This window comes from Narcine bancroftii, chromosome 4, assembly GCF_036971445.1.
Source record: "Narcine bancroftii isolate sNarBan1 chromosome 4, sNarBan1.hap1, whole genome shotgun sequence".
Taxonomy (NCBI): domain Eukaryota; kingdom Metazoa; phylum Chordata; class Chondrichthyes; order Torpediniformes; family Narcinidae; genus Narcine; species Narcine bancroftii.
In genome coordinates, this window is record NC_091472.1 from 298289730 (window position 1) to 298309989 (window position 20260).

General features: G+C 36.6%; 1 protein-coding gene across 23 annotated transcripts in view; it reads left to right on the forward strand.

Moving 5' to 3' along the window:
- The window catches only part of LOC138762132 (kalirin-like), an 873682-nt gene that overhangs the window by 620248 nt on the left and 233174 nt on the right, over positions 1-20260 (forward strand). For all 23 annotated transcript variants that reach the window (XR_011356765.1, XM_069935559.1, XM_069935558.1 and 20 more), the window contains 7 exons: positions 5853-5922; positions 6697-6786; positions 9564-9656; positions 10950-11061; positions 16608-16798; positions 18006-18107; positions 19849-19991. Coding sequence is in view for 22 of the 23 variants with exons in the window: in XM_069935559.1 (XP_069791660.1) it covers positions 5853-5922; positions 6697-6786; positions 9564-9656; positions 10950-11061; positions 16608-16798; positions 18006-18107; positions 19849-19991 (801 nt within the window). In the remaining variant the exon portion in view is untranslated. The remainder of the gene's footprint in view (positions 1-5852; positions 5923-6696; positions 6787-9563; positions 9657-10949; positions 11062-16607; positions 16799-18005; positions 18108-19848; positions 19992-20260) is intronic.

Sequence of the window (20260 nt, forward strand, 5' to 3'; positions counted from 1 at the left end):
ATTAAATTGCAAATAATAAGCACAATGTTGAAGTCACTGTCCTAACAATTGGATTGTGTCTTTGTTGGGCACAACTGTGGTGGAGATTGCAATGCTGCATCTAATAGGTCCCATGGCATCCCTGAGGCAAAAAGGTATATAACTTCATTAACATTATTTGTAAGCAATGGCCAGTCCCCATGCTCCCAGAGCCATATACATGATTGTGATCAGTCCATCAAAATTTTTGAGCTTCAAAAGCCATAAGATGGCTCAGCAGGAATTCTCATTGTTGGTATGAAAGAACTTGGAAGGCAGTGAAAAGGTGTTGATGTAGTGGTGAGGAAGCATATCTGTGCTTTGTAGCTTTGCAAGCTTTGTAGCCAGCTCTTCAGCGCTTGACGTCCTGCTTTGCGGAAACTGCCAAAATGTTTGGCCTGGAAGTCAGCCTGAAGAAAACTGAGGTCCTCCATCAGCCAGCTCCCCACCATGATTACCAGCCCCCCCACATCTCCATCGGGCACACAAAACTCAAAACGGTCAACCAGTTTACCTATCTCGGCTGCACCATTTCATCAGATGCAAGGATCGACAATGAGATAGACAACAGACTCGCCAAGGCAAATAGCGCCTTTGGAAGACTACACAAAAGAGTCTGGAAAAACAACCAACTGAAAAACCTCACAAAGATAAGCGTATACAGAGCCGTTGTCATACCCACACTCCTGTTCGGCTCCGAATCATGGGTCCTCTACCGGCACCACCTACGGCTCCTAGAACGCTTCCACCAGCGTTGTCTCCGCTCCATCCTCAACATCCATTGGAGCGCTTACATCCCTAACGTCGAAGTACTCGAGATGGCAGAGGTCGACAGCATCAAGTCCACGCTGCTGAAGATCCAGCTGCGCTGGATGGGTCACGTCTCCAGAATGGAGGACCATCGCCTTCCCAAGATCGTGTTATATGGCGAGCTCTCCACTGGCCACCGTGACAGAGGTGCACCAAAGAAAAGGTACAAGGACTGCCTAAAGAAATCTCTTGGTGCCTGCCACATTGACCACCGCCAGTGGGCTGATAACGCCTCAAACCGTGCATCTTGGCACCTCACAGTTTGGTGGGCAGCAACCTCCTTTGAAGAAGACCGCAGAGCCCACCTCACTGACAAAAGGCAAAGGAGGAAAAACCCAACACCCAACCCCAACCAACCAATTTTCCCCTGCAACCGCTGCAATCGTGTCTGCCTGTCCCGCATCGGACTTGTCAGCCACAAACGAGCCTGCAGCTGACGTGGACTTTTTTTACCCCCTCCATAAATCTTCGTCCGCAAAGCCAAGCCAAAGAAAGAAAGAAAGCTTTGCAATCAGGTGAGTTTAAAAAAAAACCATCCTCAACATTATCTTTATAGTGGCAGGCACCATTGGAACTTGAAAGAGAATTGCCTTAGTTGCTGGGTGCTGGAAAACCTGTCACATACATAGGGTAATGCTAATCACAATACAACTTTACAAAGGGGATAAAAACAAACATTAAGCAACCAATTTCTGCATGCAATGGTCTTAACAGCAGATCTAATTGCTTTCCCTGGTTGCCTACAGAAGAGTCCCAAGCCATAAGGAAAGTTAAACAACTCTGCTTGGGTAGGCAAGATGTTACGAGCCCAGAGGACTCTAAAACCCAGCAGTAATAGCTATTCACCAAGATAAATGGTTATTTAAACAAAAGTTGTTTTTAATTATCTTTAAACATGAAAACAGAATCACACTTTGACTTATCACTATTGACTTAACTAACCTAGCCTAACTCCCTTCTAATTCTAAGTGCATGTGTATTTAGTGTGTGTGTGTGTGTGTGTGTGTGTGTGTGTGTGTGTGTGTGTGTGTGTGTAAGTTCAGAAAAGTTCTTTGATTCTCAGTCCAATCTCATTTCTTATTCCTCCAAGTTCACTGGTTGCAGGCAATTCTTATACTTTGCACAAAATTTAACATTTATAAAGATTACCAGGCTTTGGTGCTTGAATGGTAAATGGTTACCGCTCAGGAAGGTTCTTGTTGGTTTTCAGAGAGACATTTGTTGTTCCAGGACACCCACAACTGATTTATTTCTATCAGCCACTCCAGTGACGAAACTTGCCCCCTCAGGGTTCTCCAGATGATGACCTCTTTCTTTCAGGTCATCAAGAGTTCCTTTTTGTTTCTTTTATTCCAAGTGAAACATTAGACAGCCAGTCCTCTCCTCTTGCATGAACCACAAGGGCTTTGACAAGGCTGAACCAAGCACTCATAACTTGTCTTCCAAAATGGGGTTTTCCACAAGGTTGCCAGCTTGTCCTGGTCCAGTCCTAGCTGCTGTTGCTGACTATAACTCTCTCTCTCTCTCTCTCTCTCTCTCTCTCTCTCTCTCTCTCTCTCTCTCTCTCTCTCTCTCTCTCTCTCTTTCTGTCTGAGAGAAAGCCTTTTTGACTCTCTCTGCTTGCAAAACCACATGGCTCTCTTAGAACAGCAAGTTCCCTTCCAGACAGAATTCTGCTCCGACAAGCTCTTTCATCTGTTGCCTTTTTGTAAACAACAATCCATAAGTGAAGTCTCTTGGGCACTCTCCAAAGCTTTTGCAAAGATTGTTGGCCCCGATATGTCTTGCATGAGCAGAGCTCCAGTATTTTAAATAAGATCTGTTTTAAAGTGTTTGTATGTGACCTATACGAACAAACCTTGCCCCAATTTATCTCCCAAAAACATATCTATATTCTGTTATTGAAACCTTTGATTGCTGTTTGTTCTTGTAAATTTGGCACGTGATCTGCTATATGGAACAGTGTGTTTCAGTTTTCAAAGAATCAATTTTATGTTTAAAATTTAAAATTTATTTTTCAAAGCTCATGTAAAATTTGATCTACTTGATTCAACTACTGTGCTTACAATTCATAATATAATTTGTCTAAAGGTTGTGTCATGGCTCCAAACCTTCATTTCAGTTCTAATGAACTAAATTTTTTTTGTAATATATTTTATTTATCATTTTAAATCAACAATCATACCGAATGCAAAACATCAAGAGAACCCCTCCCCTCTGTAAATGTTCTAATAAACAGAAAGAACGAAGAAAAAGAAACACAAAAAAAAAAGCATCCCATTGTAAGTGTGTACAGTAAAACATCCGGAGACTCGATAATACTACAATGTAAACATTTTTACAGAGGTCTACGAGCTAGCCAGTAGTGATCGTAACCCTATATGGTCACCAATGAGGTACCTGTATGCTCTAAATAAGGCTGCCAGATATTTAGGAAGGTGTTATATCCATTCCTGAGATTGTATGTGACCTTTTCAAGTGTAGCTTTCCAGCTCCAAAGACCACCTATCCATGAGTAGATGGGAGTCAGACTTTCATGCTACTGCTATACACTTCCTGGCCACACTTAAGGCAATTGTTGTGAATTTAATTTGAGAATTAGTTAGTGATCTACCAACCGTGGTAAAGTTTCCTAGAAGGCAAAGCTCTGGGACTACTGGGAAGTTGACTCCTATTATCTTGGTTAAGTTGTCACAGAGGATATACCTGAAGGGACTCACCTTCATGCAAAGCCAAGTAGAATGTAAAAAGCAACCAGCCTCTACATCATACCTAAAATACCTCTGATAATTCAGGTTAATATTGATGTAATTTCTGGGGTGAGGTACAGTTGATGGAGAAATTATAACAGACCAATCTATACCTGGCATTGATAGTGGTGTTATGAACTAATAAAATCTTATTAGAACTAACAAAGGAACAGCAATGGAAAATTCACCATACAATGGTAAATTCAAAATAATAGTTTGTATTAAACTATCAATAACATAACATTTCTTACTTATCTCTAAACATAACTATTTTAAACCCCATTATGCCCAAATGTATATATGTGTTTGTGTATGCTTAAATTCATACCATTACAGTTTAAGGTTAATTATGAAAAGTCGAGTTTCAAACATCTTATTGAACTTGAGGATACTTTTTAAATCACAGCTCAGAGCTAATTATGAAGCACTTTTAAACATTATATCTTCAGATCTCTTTAAACTCACAAGTCTCTTGATGAGGAGTCTTTCAGAGACATATTCTTCAAACAGGCGTGACCATCTTCTGGACACAAATGAGGCTGCCTCTCTTAAAAGAGAGATCGGAAGTGGTCTTACTTATTTAAAAGCCATTGATGTTGTGTATCTCTTATGATAAGGATGCTACAACACAGAACAGCAACTACCTCTTTCTAGAGATTATTGTGCCAATCCTGTCTTTCCAGGATGTTGTTTCTTCAATCTCTTCAGTCTTCTGATTCAAAATGTCTCTCTACCTTCAGTATATAGTTCTCTGACATCATGTGTCTTGATGTCACCACTGTTTTCAGTTCATTTATGCAAAACCTCCTGCCTTTCTGAAAAACCACTCAATATCCATAAAAACATCTGACCACATCTCTGTTCAAGTGGCTTAAGTGGTTTATAATTCTGGAACTCTGATGATCACAAGCAAAAGCCTGTTTATGTTTAAACAGATGGCTTCCTTCAGCAGTTCTTCTTGAGTACCTTTATACTTCAGTTTTTAATAAAGCAAACATTCCATTGTTCTTGAATCAATTCAAACCCACTTCAGTTCCACTAGCTCTGCCTTTCCAAGACACATCAACTCTAAAAATTACCTCACATCTGAGTGTATTGTGAATGTAATGTGACCTGCGTGTGACTCTATACCAGCCCACAACTAACTTACTAAGAATACCTACACAATATTTCAACTCTATAAGTTACTTTACTAAGAAATATATATTTTATAACTAAAGATTTTAACTTTAGTAAATCAGTTACAGTAGCCAACAAACTTCCCTGACATAGATCTGACCAGAGTTGTTCATCAGTTGTTGTGTCTAAGTCTGACTCCCATCTCACCTTAGATTTCTGCAAACCTGGCTTTAGTTCTCACTCATCACTGAAAAATACATTCTAGAAATAAACATATACATTTCCTTCATGGAGTAGTTTCTCCTTTTCAGTGAGTCCCAGTAGAGTAATTTCAGGTCCCGAATTGGCCCTAAGGAAGGATCGTAACTGAAGGTAACAAAAAAAAAGCTTTATTGGACAAATCATACGAAAAGTTAATTTTCATAACAATCCTCCATACGTTGTATCCCCTTATGATACCAAGATTCCAAAATTTTATTATTGAAAGTAATGGGTATAAGTTCATTCTGTCTTAAAGGTGCCCTCGGTGACAATCCTCTTCAATCCAGAGTCTGCAAATGTCTCACACCATATTTTTACCATGTTTTAAAATAGAATTGTCTGTCCTGCTGGCTATAAGTCTGGAATTCTCCAGGAAGGGGGTATCATCCCTCTCAAAAAATGAAGAAATTAATCTTATTTGGGTCACCAAATAATACTTATTGAAACTAGGCAACTGGGTGCCTCCTAACCTATAATCCCATGTTAACTTTTCCATGGATATTCTAGGTATCTTACAATTCCAAATAAATTTCCCAACATGCTTATTAAGGGTTTTAAAAAAAGGTTTGAGATAAAAAAATTGGAAAGGACTGGAAAAGGTTCTGCAATCTTAGCAATATATTCATCTTTACACAGTTGACACTGCCAATTAGTGATGGGCAAATTCATCCACCTAATCAAGTGTTCTTCAATTTTACTGAGTAGCAGGAGGTAATTGGGTTTATATCAGTAAAGTACTTTCTTGAAAATGTCAGTTCATCAAGGTTTATTAATCTTTTATATGAATGATACCCAGACCAGAAACCGCAGTACACTGAAATTAAAACAGAGCACAGAAATAGTGCAACAATGCAATAGGGGTTGTAAATAATTGAAGCTGTGTATTTATTTCAGCACCTTCCTGAAAGAACTGGAGAAATATGAACAGTTGCCAGAAGATGTGGGCCACTGTTTTGTCACTTGGGTGAGTGATATATTTTTATATCATAATTAAAAATCAAAATCTAATGATCTCAGGCAGATTTTAATGTGTAAAGTGTAGTTTTAACCCTGATTTCAATTTCACTAATATGAAGACCCCAATAGAGGTTCAGATCACAGAATTCAGTGAGATGGTTATTTTAAAATTACAACTTAGGATTTCTACATAGGTTGTCTCTGCAAAAGGCAACAGATTTCTCATCTAGATGAGATCATGGTGCCTTTAACATTCACAATGAATAAGTCAGCATTGGTCTGTATTTATGAAAAAATGTTTATAATCTCTCTTTTTTTCATAAATATGGCTGAAATTATATGAAAAAATAAGATTGCTTTAATGAGGTGCCTTGCTTCTGTTATCAGTTACTTTGGAAGACAAAAGCAATGTTGCTTGATGTCAATGACTGTATAATTTCTAAATAGCCCATTTGAAGGAGCAAATTAGATAAACAGAATTGATTTCTTCTTATTTTACAGCTTATTTCACTTTTTTCACTTGGTATTGGCCTTTGTGCAAGAACAAACAGGACTTTAGAATTTCATGAGCAATGCTCTGCAGTGTCCTACATTATAGCCATCACATGATAACTGCAGCATTCATAAATTTGCAGGATTTATTTTTTTTTCCAGGAAAGTTCAATATTTTTAAATGCTGTTTAATTCAAAATAGTTTGTTCTCAAAAGGTTAAGTACAAAGGCAGTACTGTTACATTGCTCTCTCTTACATGAATCTATTGTTTGTTTTCTTTCTGCACAGGCAGACAAATTCCAAATGTATGTCACGTACTGTAAGAATAAACCTGACTCTAGTCAGTTAATTTTAGAGCATGCAGGAGCATTTTTTGATGTAAGTTGACTTTACCTTTACTGTCTGATTTTGTTTGCAATTGAAAAGATAAATCTTGCAACTAGAATTAGAATATATCAATTAAAATAGTAATGCCAATGGCAATATTCATTTTAATTATAATTTTTACCTTAGCAATCCTTTTCTTCCCAAAATCTATGCAGAAAATGTTGAATCATTTTGGAGATTTTTTTCAGTTCTTGTCTTTACTGATTTTTGTCATTCCTGGTTCAATACCTTTGTGTTTATGAAACATAAAGTTTAAAAAAACACACCTACTCACAAAATCTTTTCTCATGAATGGGAATTCACCAAATATTTCTCTTGTAGAACTCTCATCTGAAGTTATAGGAAACAAAACAAATATTGATGACAATATAAATTCTTAATTTGTTCACTTAAAGGAGCAGAATGTTTCAATTTACATGTTTTAGTCTTAAAATTTTTTAACATTTCTTTATTATTCTCATTTGATACCAATCTATCTCCATAAGACATCAGAGCAGAAATAGGCAATTCTGCCATTTAATCATTAGCTGATCCATTTTCCTACTCAGGCCCACTGCCGGCCTTCTCCCCATAACCTTTGATGAATTGGCTAATCAGGAACCTATCAATATCTGCCTTAAATACAGCCAATGATGGACTCCACAACTGCCTGTGGCAACATATTCCATATATTTACCAACTTCTGGTTGAAGAAATACCTCCGCATCTCTGGTTTAATTGGATGCTCTTCAATCCTGAAGTTGTGCCCCCTTGTCCTAGACTCTCCCACCATGAGAAACAAACATTCTACAACTACTCTGTCCTGCCTTTCAACATTCAAAATGTTTCAATGAGTTCCTCCCTCATTCTCCTAAATTTCAACGAGTACAGGACGATAGCTGACAAAGGCTCCTCAAATGATTACCTTTATATTCCCAGAATTTTTCCCAGAAACTCCTCTGAACCCTTTCTAACATCAGAACCTTAAAGAAGGTGCCCAAAAGTGCTCACAATACTCCAGGTGATGTCTCACAAGTGCCTTATAAAGCTTCAACATCACATTCCTGATCTTGTATTCTGTTCCTCCTGAAATGAATGCCAGCATTTCATTTGCCTTCTTTACCACCAACTCAACCTGCAAGTTTACCTTCAGGCTATCCTGTCCAAGAACTCCCAGGTCTCTTTGCATCTGAGTATTTTCAATTTTCTCTCCATTTTGAAAATTGTCCATTTATTTTTTTTCCTACCAAAGTGCATACACTTTCTAACATTTTATTTCATTTGCCACATCACTGCCCATTCTCCTAGTCTTAGTCCTTTTGCAGCCTCCTTGTTTCCTCAACACTACCTGCTTTTCCACCTACCTTCACATCATCTGCAAACGTAGCCACAAAGCCATTCATTTCGTAAGACATGGATGGCATGCTGTATTTTTCCTTATCTTGTATCCCCCCAAGTCACTCTGCTCCTTATAATTCACACAACACTCAGCAGTGGATTATCAGCAAAAATGATATATCACTCATGGTCTCTTCGTTGAAATTATTTATATGGATTGTGATAAGCTGGAGCTATCTGCAGCACTGATATTTCTTCTAAACAACTAAAAAAATTAATTCAGCTGGATAAAATAAGAAACAGTTATCCAGTAAATTTCCACTCTCTGACTCAGTGAGTTTGCTACCTTGTTTCATATTCAGGTGGCATGGTTCTTTAATTCCATATGACTTATCACTATTGGAATTTGCCAAGAGTGGGTGCCTTTATGGAAAATAAAGGGTTCACATTCAGTACTTTTAAAATTGTTGGAATCTGGATTATTTTAATTTAATATAATATTTTTAAAAATAATAATCACAGAGAAAAAGCAAAAAAAGTTTCATTTTTGATAAACCTTTGCTGATTTTAAAGTTTCTGGTATAGAAAGTCTTGAGCATGTTAAATTATCGTATTGAATCAGTGCTAACTTGCAATGCAGTGTATGCATGAGAACTTAGTTCATGTAATCATTGCATAAAATGTGTGGTGGGCACAAATTCATGCATGGAGCTTGACTGACACCCCCTTAAATAATAAACTGCTTTGGCAGATCTGCCATTCATGTGGAGAAGCAGTGAGCAAAGATGCTGCATGCTTCTGGCAAACATATTTTCATTTGAGGTAGACAACTGAGGAGAACACTATTTTAAATAAATGGATTCTGAGGACATCCTGGAAGAACAATTGGGTGGCATGGTTAGCATTGCAGTAAGTGCGGCACTATTACACCACCAGCTACCCTGTATTGTCGTTTTCCCCGTGTCTGCGTGAGTTTTCTCTGGGTGCTCCTAACACCCTCCAAAACTTGGGTTGCAGGGTGTAATTGGGTGGTATGGGCAAAATTGGGCTTCTACCATTTTGTAAAATAAAAAAAAGAGAATGATGGGGCTTTTCACTGTCACACTCCCAGCTGCTACCCAGGTCGGGATAAGCCCTTGAAGTAAAGAATCAGTTTAATCTTGCATCTAAGGATTGAACTGTTCACAAATTACATGTTCATTTCAGGGCAACATCAGCTATGTCTAAATATCGATTAATGTCGATTATTGTTTCTGCAAGTATATTTGATGTTTACGTGATCATGTTGGTATGATTGGTTTTAAAGTAATTTATCTGTGTACAATTTAATACTTTCCTATGGAATGAAACTTTGATTTGCATAAATTAGAAAGCAAATTTGTATATCACATTGATATAGCAACTTGAATTTGATCTTTGGAGTCATTCTGTATTTGATGCACTCTTTTCAGGATATTCAACAAAGGCATGGTCTAGCCAATTCAATTTCATCATACCTTATTAAACCTGTTCAGAGAATCACAAAGTACCAGCTCTTACTGAAGGTATCACCACTTTCTATATTTTCCTTATGGTGCAATAAAACAGAATTAAACTTTAACTTATTACTTAAACTACTTTCTTCACCTACCTAACCTATTTAATTCCCCCCTCTAATACGAAGCGCAGGTGTGTGTAATGTATATTTAAGATTAGAAAAGTTCTTTGGATCACAGTTCAATCTCACTGGTTGCAGGCAATTCTTGTACTGTGCACAAAAGTTAGCATTAACAAAGTTCACCAGTCTTTGGTGCTTAACAGACAAATGGTTACCACTCAGGAGGGTTCTCGCTGGTTTCCAGGACATCCGCAACTGATTCCTTTTTGATCAGTCTTACTGACGAAACTTGCCCCCTTCAGGGTTCTCCAGATGATCCATTTTCTTTCAGGTCACCTTTCAGACTGCCAGTCTTCTCCTTTGACCAGGCATCCTTCCAAAGTTTGCCAGCTTGTCCCTCTGGAACTGATTTCTGTGACTCCTCTCTCTATTTCACACCCTCCCTCTCTAAGAGAGAGGTTCTGTCTCTGCCTGAAAAAATCACATGCTCTCCCGGGCCAGCTGTATTCTGCCACTTTGTTGCTCTTTCTGCAAAAAGCACTTGCAAATGTCCTGTGTATGTGCAAGCTACTCTAGCAATTCCTCCCAAACCACCTCAAAATACTCTGTCACACTGGCCTGTGGCCATGATGGAGGTCATAGAAAAACACACATTATTCTCAGTTCCAAGAGACAAGAAAAACACCAAAGCTTAGTGTAGGCTAGCAAAAATTTGACCAAAGAGCAGGGAGAACCCTAGTACTGAAACTGGAAATAAGATTGATTTTATTTATTTATAGGATAAAAGGAATCAGTTTTTTCTACTCATCCAAAATTTTTCTTGAGCAGAATGTAATTAGGGATGGACAATAACTGTAGTCCCTGCTACCAACATATATTTCACGTGGTAACGGGCTGCACAGATCTGCAAGAGGTACTGGGCTGACATCACAATTGTCTGGGTGGGGGTCCTGCAAAGGATTATAGGAGTCCTGTTGATAAGCTCTTGGTGAGTTCCAGTAAAGTTCAGATGGTTGATTCAACTCACTACAGCGTCTGTTTTTTTTTTTGTTCGTTGCACGGCACGCCGACCACAAGGTGATTTTTTTTTTTAATTTGTCTTCACCATTATATTATCAGTTCCTTTACCTGTGCAACTTCTGTAAACAAATGCAGAAAGGAATTTTTGTGGAAATTAAATAATTAAATGCTGATTTGTTTTTATTTTGATTTGTAGCATTTTCAATATTTATATCAATAGGAACTATTAACCTGCTGTGAAGAAGGGAAAGGGGAATTGAAAGATGGTCTAGAAGTAATGCTCAGCGTACCCAAGAAAGCTAATGATGCCATGCATGTCAGCATGCTGGAAGGTAAGAATGTGGAAACCAAAGGCTTTAATACTAGTTGCCATTCAATTGAAACATATTATAAACTTGGTTAACATTCACAATTTCAGAATCAGAACTTACTGTCATAAATAAATCATAGTGCAAACATTCATATTATAAATAACATAAGACATTACTACATATATATAAAAAAAGTGCACAAAAAGTAAGGCAGTGTCTTTGGTTCATTGGCTATTCATGAATCTAATGGCAGCGGGGAAGGAGCTGTCCTTGTGCCATTGAGTGTTTGTCTTTAGGCTCCTGTACATTTATCCTGATGGTACCAGAGTGAAGAGGGCATAGTCTGGATATGAGGTTTTTGAGGATAGAGAACACTGCCTCATGTAGGTGTCCTCAATGGAGTGAAATCTGATGTCTGTGATGTTGCAGGCCAAGTTAACAACCTTCTGGAGTTTATTCCTGTCCTGAGAGTTGGCTCCTCTATACCAGGCAGTGATGCAACCAGGCAGAATACTCTCCACAGTACACCTGTAGAAGTTTATGAGAGAGCCTTTGGTGACAAGCAAATCTCTTCAGACACCTCACAAAGTATAGTTGCTGGCGAGCCTTGTTTGTTGAACCAACTTGCATCCATACCAAGCCTTTTAAATAGTACAATTTATCTTGCATCGACTACATCTATTTTGATTTGAGGGACATTCTTGGTATAATAATGCCTGTAGACTTATCCAGTTAGCTGAATATAGTCTTATTCTGCATTACTGGGTTCTGCATTTAAAACTAAGATTTCAGATATGTGACCTTGATTGACCACCTCTAAGATTTCATTGGATGTTCAGGTCTACCTTAGTCAAATTGAAAGTTCTATGTTAATCATTATTTCATTAATCACAGACTAGTACACCAGCAACTAAGTTGATTTTGAGTATTGGTTTTCACTCTATTTCAATAACTAGTACAAGTTAAAACAAAAGAGTGATTATTTTCCACGGTAGGTCAAGGAAAATTAAGAGGTATCAAGTTGAATGTTTAGCGGTCTCCAATTTCAACTAGTGCCATAGTTTGGAAACCAGAAAGGGTTCAGACCCAAAATATAAAAAGCCTTTTACATCCTATGGATTCTGTGTGACCTGCTGAGTTTCTCTTGCACTTTTGGGTTGTGCCATAGGTGACTGCTTTGCTCCTATATCATAAAAATCTTCAAAGCCTTTTAAATCTGTACAATTTGAAGATTGCCAAAGCACAATATTTAAAGTGTGTTGGTCACCATCTCAAAATCTCTGTTCTGCACCTGGTTCAGCCTTTTTGAAATTCTGCAAAGTGCATTTGGTCTTGAAAGTCTTAACATTTTTTACATCATTCTAATCCAAACAAACTCATTATTTGAGCACCTAAAATTGATTTACCATAAATAATAAAACTTGCATTGATTATGTTTAAATCTATATGATTGGCATATTTTTGGCTGGTGCTTTTCTAATTAACTCATTGTTATTTTTATGAAATTCAGAATTAAACTATTATTGTTCCATAAACTCTTAACTTTTAATTAATCTTACAGCCAAATTATTTCAAGATTATCTTTCTTTGCAGAAAATATGCCTTCCCTGGTAAACTTAGAGATGAGAATGAGTAAAAGAAAGACAAGTGTGGTATAAAAACTTCACTTTTAAGTTTTATATCTTTGTGTATTTGTTGAAGGTTGCACGTGGAATTGTCAGTAATGTATAATGACTGAAAAATAACATTATTAAATAAAGATCTGTCTGAACTCAGTCAGCTACTTTATATGTTAGATACCAGAATCATAATTTAATTTTTAATGGTTCCTGACGTGATCAATTATGTTGAAAATTATTTCTGTATCTTACAAATGAAAGTTTGGAATGAAATAGCTTTTATTTGCTGTTTGTAATAATATTTCAGCTTTTTAAATGCAGAGCTAAAAAAGAATCTGCTCAAATAACATCAAAATCTTGACCTAGCAATGAAAGCAGGAATGATGGAAGAAAGTGTCCGGCATGCACTAGAAGGTCCAAACTGGCCTGTTTCTGTGCTACAATTGTTAATTGTTAATGCTCAAAGTCCCAGCACTTCCTTCCATGACAGCATTTCCAAAGATTTTAGCTGTGTCCTTTCAATATTAATCGTATTCTCTCTTTCTGCAGATTATAAGCCAATAGTAATGCAGGATTTTCTCCTATTTCATTAATTTCTAGTACTCTTATTTATTTTCGTCTGGGCTCCATTCATCCCTTCTCATTTCCTAAAACATGAATCTGGTTCCACCAACTATTTAGTGCCTCTTTCAAATAACAAAATAGCAATTCCACTGAATTGAAAAATTGAACTATGGTTGGTTTTAAAGTGCTATGGAAAGAACAGAGTCTGATCCAAATCGCATCTGTGATGTTTGCTAGTAATTAGGAGTGGAAACGAACCAGAGTAGAATGTTTATCTGCCATCCTCATGGAATCCACTAAAGCAGCGCAGCTAGGAAAATTCTACATAACTGTATGACTTAGCTGCTCGTTGAATTAATCAATTACCTTATCAATGGTTTAAAATTGCCAAGTATCAGAGAAATTACACGACATACAAAACAAACTCAGCAAAACCTAACCAGATTATCTTGAATTGGACATTTTGATAGAAGCTAGTTCAAATGCTGTTCTAACAAGAACTAGTTCTGCTATTCACGCACACATGCACATTTCACAATTATATTACATGATGTGTAATATAAATGAACTAGGGAAAAGTGCAGAACAGAAACAGGCTCTTCAGCACACTGTGTACATAGCAACCTATCTACATTAACCCAGTCGATCAGCACTTGTTCTGTAGCCAATTGTGGCTCATGTAGATATAGGTACTCCCTGACTTGCAACCTATGTATGCAACTTGTATCCATCCGCATATACAACCAATTTTTTTTTTAAATATTGTTTTTGACAAACTATTACAGAGATACAGGGCATGTAAGAGCCAAGATGTGCGTACTTACTTTGTTAGTTGATGTCCCGGGGTCCGTAGGCTGGGCGCAGCCATCTTAATTTCTGCATACATGCGCGGTGGGTTTGCGTATTAGAGTTCAGTTGGCGCATGCGCGAGAGTTAAGGGCCTGAATTTAATATCGTTAGAGTGCTTAATTCTCACACATGCGCCTACCAAACTCCAAAACTTGAACCCACTATGCATGCACCACCTGTAGGCTCGCACATGTGCAGAGGAATCAAGATGGCCGCACCCATCCTACGGACTCTGTGATGGCGACTAACAAGGTAAATGTGGTCCAAAATGTGGAAAGATTTGCCAAAGTTGATTGTCAAATTCAGGAAGCTTTAAGTTGTTATCATCAAATCTATGATGAAAAAAATGATTAAAAAGTTTGCTTTAAGATTTCAGTATTCCATATGTGCAGGCAAAATTCCAACTTGCATCCATTTCAAGATAAGACCAATACTTTGGTCCCAATTACAGTTGTAAGTAGGGGAGTACCTGTACTTAAACTACTGCCTCCACCCATCTTCTCAAGAAGTGCATGTCAATTCTCAGGTATTGTGTTCTTTTTTTTAAAAAAATTATTTTTCACACTATGAACCATATTAACCAAAATACACATGAACATTTCCCTCTTGAATATACCCAGTGTCATTTTCTCCCATTTCCCCCCCCTTCCTTCCCTCCCTCCTTCCCACCCCCCTCCCTACCCACTAAACATTCAACATATGCAATACAATAAACCATTAAACAATGTCATCACACAATGAAAATAAACAAGAAAATTGTGTAATCTACTGTTACACACTGGGTCAGTTCATTTTGTCTTCTCATTCTGTCAGTTTAGAGGGTGGAGGTCTGCGGTAGGCCCTCTCTGTTGTGTTCCATGTATGGTTCCCAAATTTGTTCGAATACTGTGATGTTATTTTTTAAATTATATGTTATTTTTTCCAATGGAATACATTTATTCATTTCTATGTACCATTGCTGTACTCTCAGGCTCTCTTCTGATTTCCAGGTTGACATTATACATTTTTTTGCCACCGCTAAGGCTGTCATAATAAATCTTTTTTGTGCTTCATCCAAATTGAGACCTATTTCTTTACTTCTTATATTTCTTAGAAGAAAGATCTCTGGATTTTTTGATATGTTGCTTTTTGTGATTTTATTTAATACCTGATTTAGATCTTCCTAAAACTTTTCCATTTTCTCACATGCCCAAATTGCATGTACTGTTGTTCCCATTTCCTTCTTACAGTGAAAACATCTATCTGATACTGTTGGGTCCCATTTATTTAACTTTTGGGGCGTGGTATATAGCCTGTGTAACCAATTATATCAATAAAAGAATTACATAAGAAATTGAAGGAATATGGAGAAGTATCGGGGTACAAGATCAACGCAAATAAAAGTGAATCGATGCCAATAAATAATGCTGATTTCACCAAGTTTAAATGGCAAACACAAGCAATCAGATACCTAGGTATTAGACTAGATAATAATCTAGGTCATCTATACAAATTATATTATCAGCCATTAATGAAGAAATTACAAGATGACTTAGAACATTGGAAAGATTTACCACTAACACTGATAGGAAGGGTAAATTGCATTAAAATGAATATCTTCAATCGTTACCAATTCCCTTAACAGAGAAATTCTTCAATGAGCTAAAGAAAAGAATAAGGAAATTCTTATGGAAAGCGGGGGAAACTGAGGATAGCACTAGATAAATTAACAGAATGGTACAAACAAGGGGGCTTACAGCTACCAAACTTTAAGAATTATTATAGAACAGCACAATTAAGATATCTATCAGATTTTTATCAAACAAGGGAAAAACCAGATTGGACCAGGTTAGAGCTAGATAAAATAGGGGAGAAGGTACCAGAACATATACTTTATAAGTGGGATGAAAAGCTGGTGCAACATAGAAGTTCACCAGTACTGCACCATCTGCTCAACATTTGGGAGAAGATTCAAGTAGAAAGGAAAAAACAAATTACCAACCTCCAAAATTATTATTGACGCAAAATCAACTAATTCCTTTCACAATGGATAACCTTCCCTTTCGAGAATGGCAGCAAAAAGGGATCAAAAGAATAGAAAATTGTTTTTTGGGAAATAATTTATCTTTTGAACAAATAAAGTACAAATATGGTATAACTCACGGTACAATGTTTGCATACCACCAACTGAAAACCTACTTGAAGGACAAATTGGGAAGCAGGCTGAGGTTACCAGAAGGAAGCAGCTTTGAATATGTGATTACAGACACAATGATAATTAAAAGATTTATAACAAACATGTACATCAAGCTGCAAGAGAAAGAGAATGATGAAATAAGCTGTAAACCCAACCAAAAGTGGGAACAAGATCTAAACTTAAAGATGAAAAATGGGAAAAGCTATGCTCTGGAACTATGAGAAATACAATAAAAACGAGGTTATGCAAGGTATTGTGTTCTTGAAGTGAATATGCATTGTAAGAGCTTCACATGAATTGTTTGTAAATATTGTCCTTTATGTACAATAATTTTTTTTTCATGTTCCACCTATGCTCAGGATTTGATGAAAACTTTGATGTTCAGGGTGAACTCATCCTTCAAGATACCTTCCAAGTGTGGGACCCCAAATCACTCATTCGGAAAGGACGGGAACGACACTTGTTTCTCTTTGAATTAGCTTTGATTTTCAGCAAAGAGATCAAGGATTCCTCAGGACATAGCAAATATGTTTACAAACACAAGTTACTGGTGAGTTCAGTACTTTACATTCATACAATTTCCTTAATTACCACTTGAACAGCATTTAATGAAATGGTCTATAATCTATATTTATCAGTATTCTATATTACAAATGTGCAAGAAGATATATAGACATTCAATAATGTTTCTAAAATCTCTTTCTAATATTTATACATATATATATAGATATCTATATATATCTATATATATGTATATATAGATATCTATAGATATATATATAGATATCTATATATATATTTCTCTATCATTTCCTTTGGACCTCTCTGATAATTGTATCTTGAATTGTATTTGATTAAAGGTTTCTTACATTCATGCTGCTGAAGTTCAAGTTTTAGAAGCTCAGAACCCTATCAGTCTTAATGTCCTTATCTCTGTTTCATTTATTTTGCTTTTTATTGTCCCTTTAAGGGCTATAATTGGCTTTGGAGCACACATGCATCTCTACAATAATACAGCACTTTCTTTAATGATAAACCTATTCATGAAACAGTTGAAATCCAGAAAGGAAAACTTTGCCTTTGCATTCTTGTGTCTTGATAAAACTGGCTCATTATCAAACAAGTCAAGATGAAAGATATACAACTGATAACATGACTTTCTGTACCTACAAGTTAGATCAATGAAATATTGAATAACTAATTAATAATTAAACATTAACATGATTGCCAACACTCATGTTTATCCTGAAGTAATGCCACCACTGACAACTGGTTGGCTCTGCAGACAACCAGTACATTAATATATAGAAAAAAATCTCATGATCTTAAAACCTGGCCTCTGATCATGTGGAACCTGCAAGCCATGTATTAAATATGCACATCTTATTCAGGCCTATGAAACAATGACTTCTATTTAAACAGTGCCTTTTACAAGGCAAAACTTCCCAAGAGGCTTCACAGGCTTGACATCAAGCTATTTAAAGAACTGTTATTCTTGATGTCAAATAGTTTCTCAAATATGTGTGTCATAAGGAAAGCCCTGAAGGAACAAAGACAGGTGGAAGAGCCTAAAGAGGTAATTGTAGAATCTGTATACTGCAGTTAAGAGTGTACTGGTCTTGTTGTGGCTTGATGGAGCAGTATCAAGTCACAACAGGTTCTGATTAATGATACTATAAACAACTTCATTTTGACCCAAATGTGTATGAAAAAAATCAGCTGTTATTTTTAATTTATCTTATTCCTTCAATTTCCAGACATCAGAGTTGGGGGTAACAGAGCATGTAGAAGGTGATCCCTGCAAATTTGCTTTGTGGGTGGGCCGAACACCTTCCTCAGATAACAAGACAGTCCTTAAGGTAATTTTCACCAGATTGATTTGTTTTATAATGAAACAAATAGGATAATGCATGACCTATATTCTTCAGTAAGAAATAGTTAAAGATCATTGTTTTAAAAAGTAAAGATGGATTCACCTTTTTTATTCAAAAAATGAGACTGGCTGTATGTTAAATTAAAAACTGAAAATGTGTAATGTCATTATAAGCTGCTTTCATCTCAAAACATTTATTTTGTTCAACCTGAAATCCAATATTTATGTCTTGATAATGTACCCGGACTTCAGGGTTCAGTGCTTCATGCAGCTGAAGAATAATGGTTTTGGAAATGTGCATGGATGAAATATTGGCAACATGATACCATAGAAATTACCCAGAAACAAATTTGTTTATTGTCACATGGTGCAATGAGAAGGGTTCATTCCATGAGAAGTCCAGCAAGTCAAATCTCAAACCTAATGTGCATGCAGCAGTAAAAAAAAATAGAAGAACAAAGGCACATTTCAGTGTGGTGTTACAGTGAAAAGATCAATTAGTACATTGCAAGGTTTGCAAAGAAACACTATTGAGATGTTAAGGAATTTCATGGTTGTGAGGAAAAAACTGTTGGTGCAGGTTTTTGGACCCATGAACTTTCTTCCTGATGGGAAGAGGGAGAAGAATATGTGGCCAGAGTAAGATGGGTCCTTCAGTAAATTTACTGCTTTTCTAAGGCAGCATGAATTGTGAATGGAGTTGATCGAAGTCTGTGATGATCTGAGTTTCATTCACCATTTTCTTCAGCTATTGATCGAGAGGAAAGCTGCTCCCATACCACACTGTGATGCATCTAGCTTGGGTGCTTTTGATGGTGCACCTGTGAAGTCATTCAGGGGAATGGGGGAAATGCTGAACTTCCTTAGGAAGTAGAGCCATTGGTGCACTTTCTTGACTGTCTCCTTCATGTGGTTGGTTCAGGTTAGATCAATGGAAATGTTTAAACTCTAGAACTTGAAGATATTCACTATTTCTGCTTTACCATCATTGATGTGGAACAAGCAGCTGTTGTAGGAATATCTCATTTATTGGTACATGAATGAATTCTCACGCTTGAAAGACTCAGTAATAAAAAGGAGCCTTCCCCAGCTACTGTTCTTTGAAAGAAATTAGTTTTCACCAACTTTGTGGAATTAATTTGAAATAATGTGGAATCAAAATTCAGATGATGTTTGTTGTTTCTAACTTGGAGGGTTTATTTTGGACAATTTGATAGCAGTTAAGAGAAATAATTTAAATTATGTTCAGAATTAAACAAGAATGAAATCCCATAGAAACAAAAACACTATAAAAACTTAAATCAAAGCTGCTTTCGCATCAGAACAAACTTGTGAAATGAAAGTAGCTAATACTGATTTTACAGTCCTCCATATTTCATATAATGCAGCAGGCAGACAGTCAAAATAGAATGTTTAGAAAAACATCTTCTAATTCTTTACCTGTTTAAAAAAATAATTATTTATTTCTATATAATACAGATCATGCTGTATTCCATTTGTTTTCATCCATTCATATTGTGTTATTAGACAAGAAAGTTTAACGATTGATAATCTTTACCTGTTTGTCATTAATATCCTGCATATGTATCCAATAATTATACATTGGCTAAGAATTTTCAGGGATTTTCTCCTACTCTGTCACCAAATTTGAAATGTGCTTTGCAAGCCATTGACATTTTGTCACAATATGTTAATGTTTAAGATTTCTTGCCTTTTTTTTTCTTCAGGCTTCCAATATTGAAACAAAGCAGGATTGGATTAAGAATATTCGGGAGGTAATACAAGAAAGAATTATTCACCTGAAAGGAGCTCTGAAAGAACCCATCCAGTTGCCCAAAACCCCAGCAAAACAGCGGAATAATAGTAAAAGGTACCATTTTCATTGGTGTATGTGCTGTCTTAATTTTGTAACCTATTTTATTTCACAATATTTGTGTGATTTTGTATTATTAAGTCTACTCAAAATTACACACAAATAATTATCAAGAAGTCCATTTGACTTGCTGTGGAATATCTATCCAGAAGACCCCATTATCTCACCGCCTCTGCACTTCCACTCCCCTCTTCCCCAACCCTGCTTCCACCATTAGCACCATTTCCCTTCCTCCACTTAGAACCACATTGAATGTATCCCAGTCT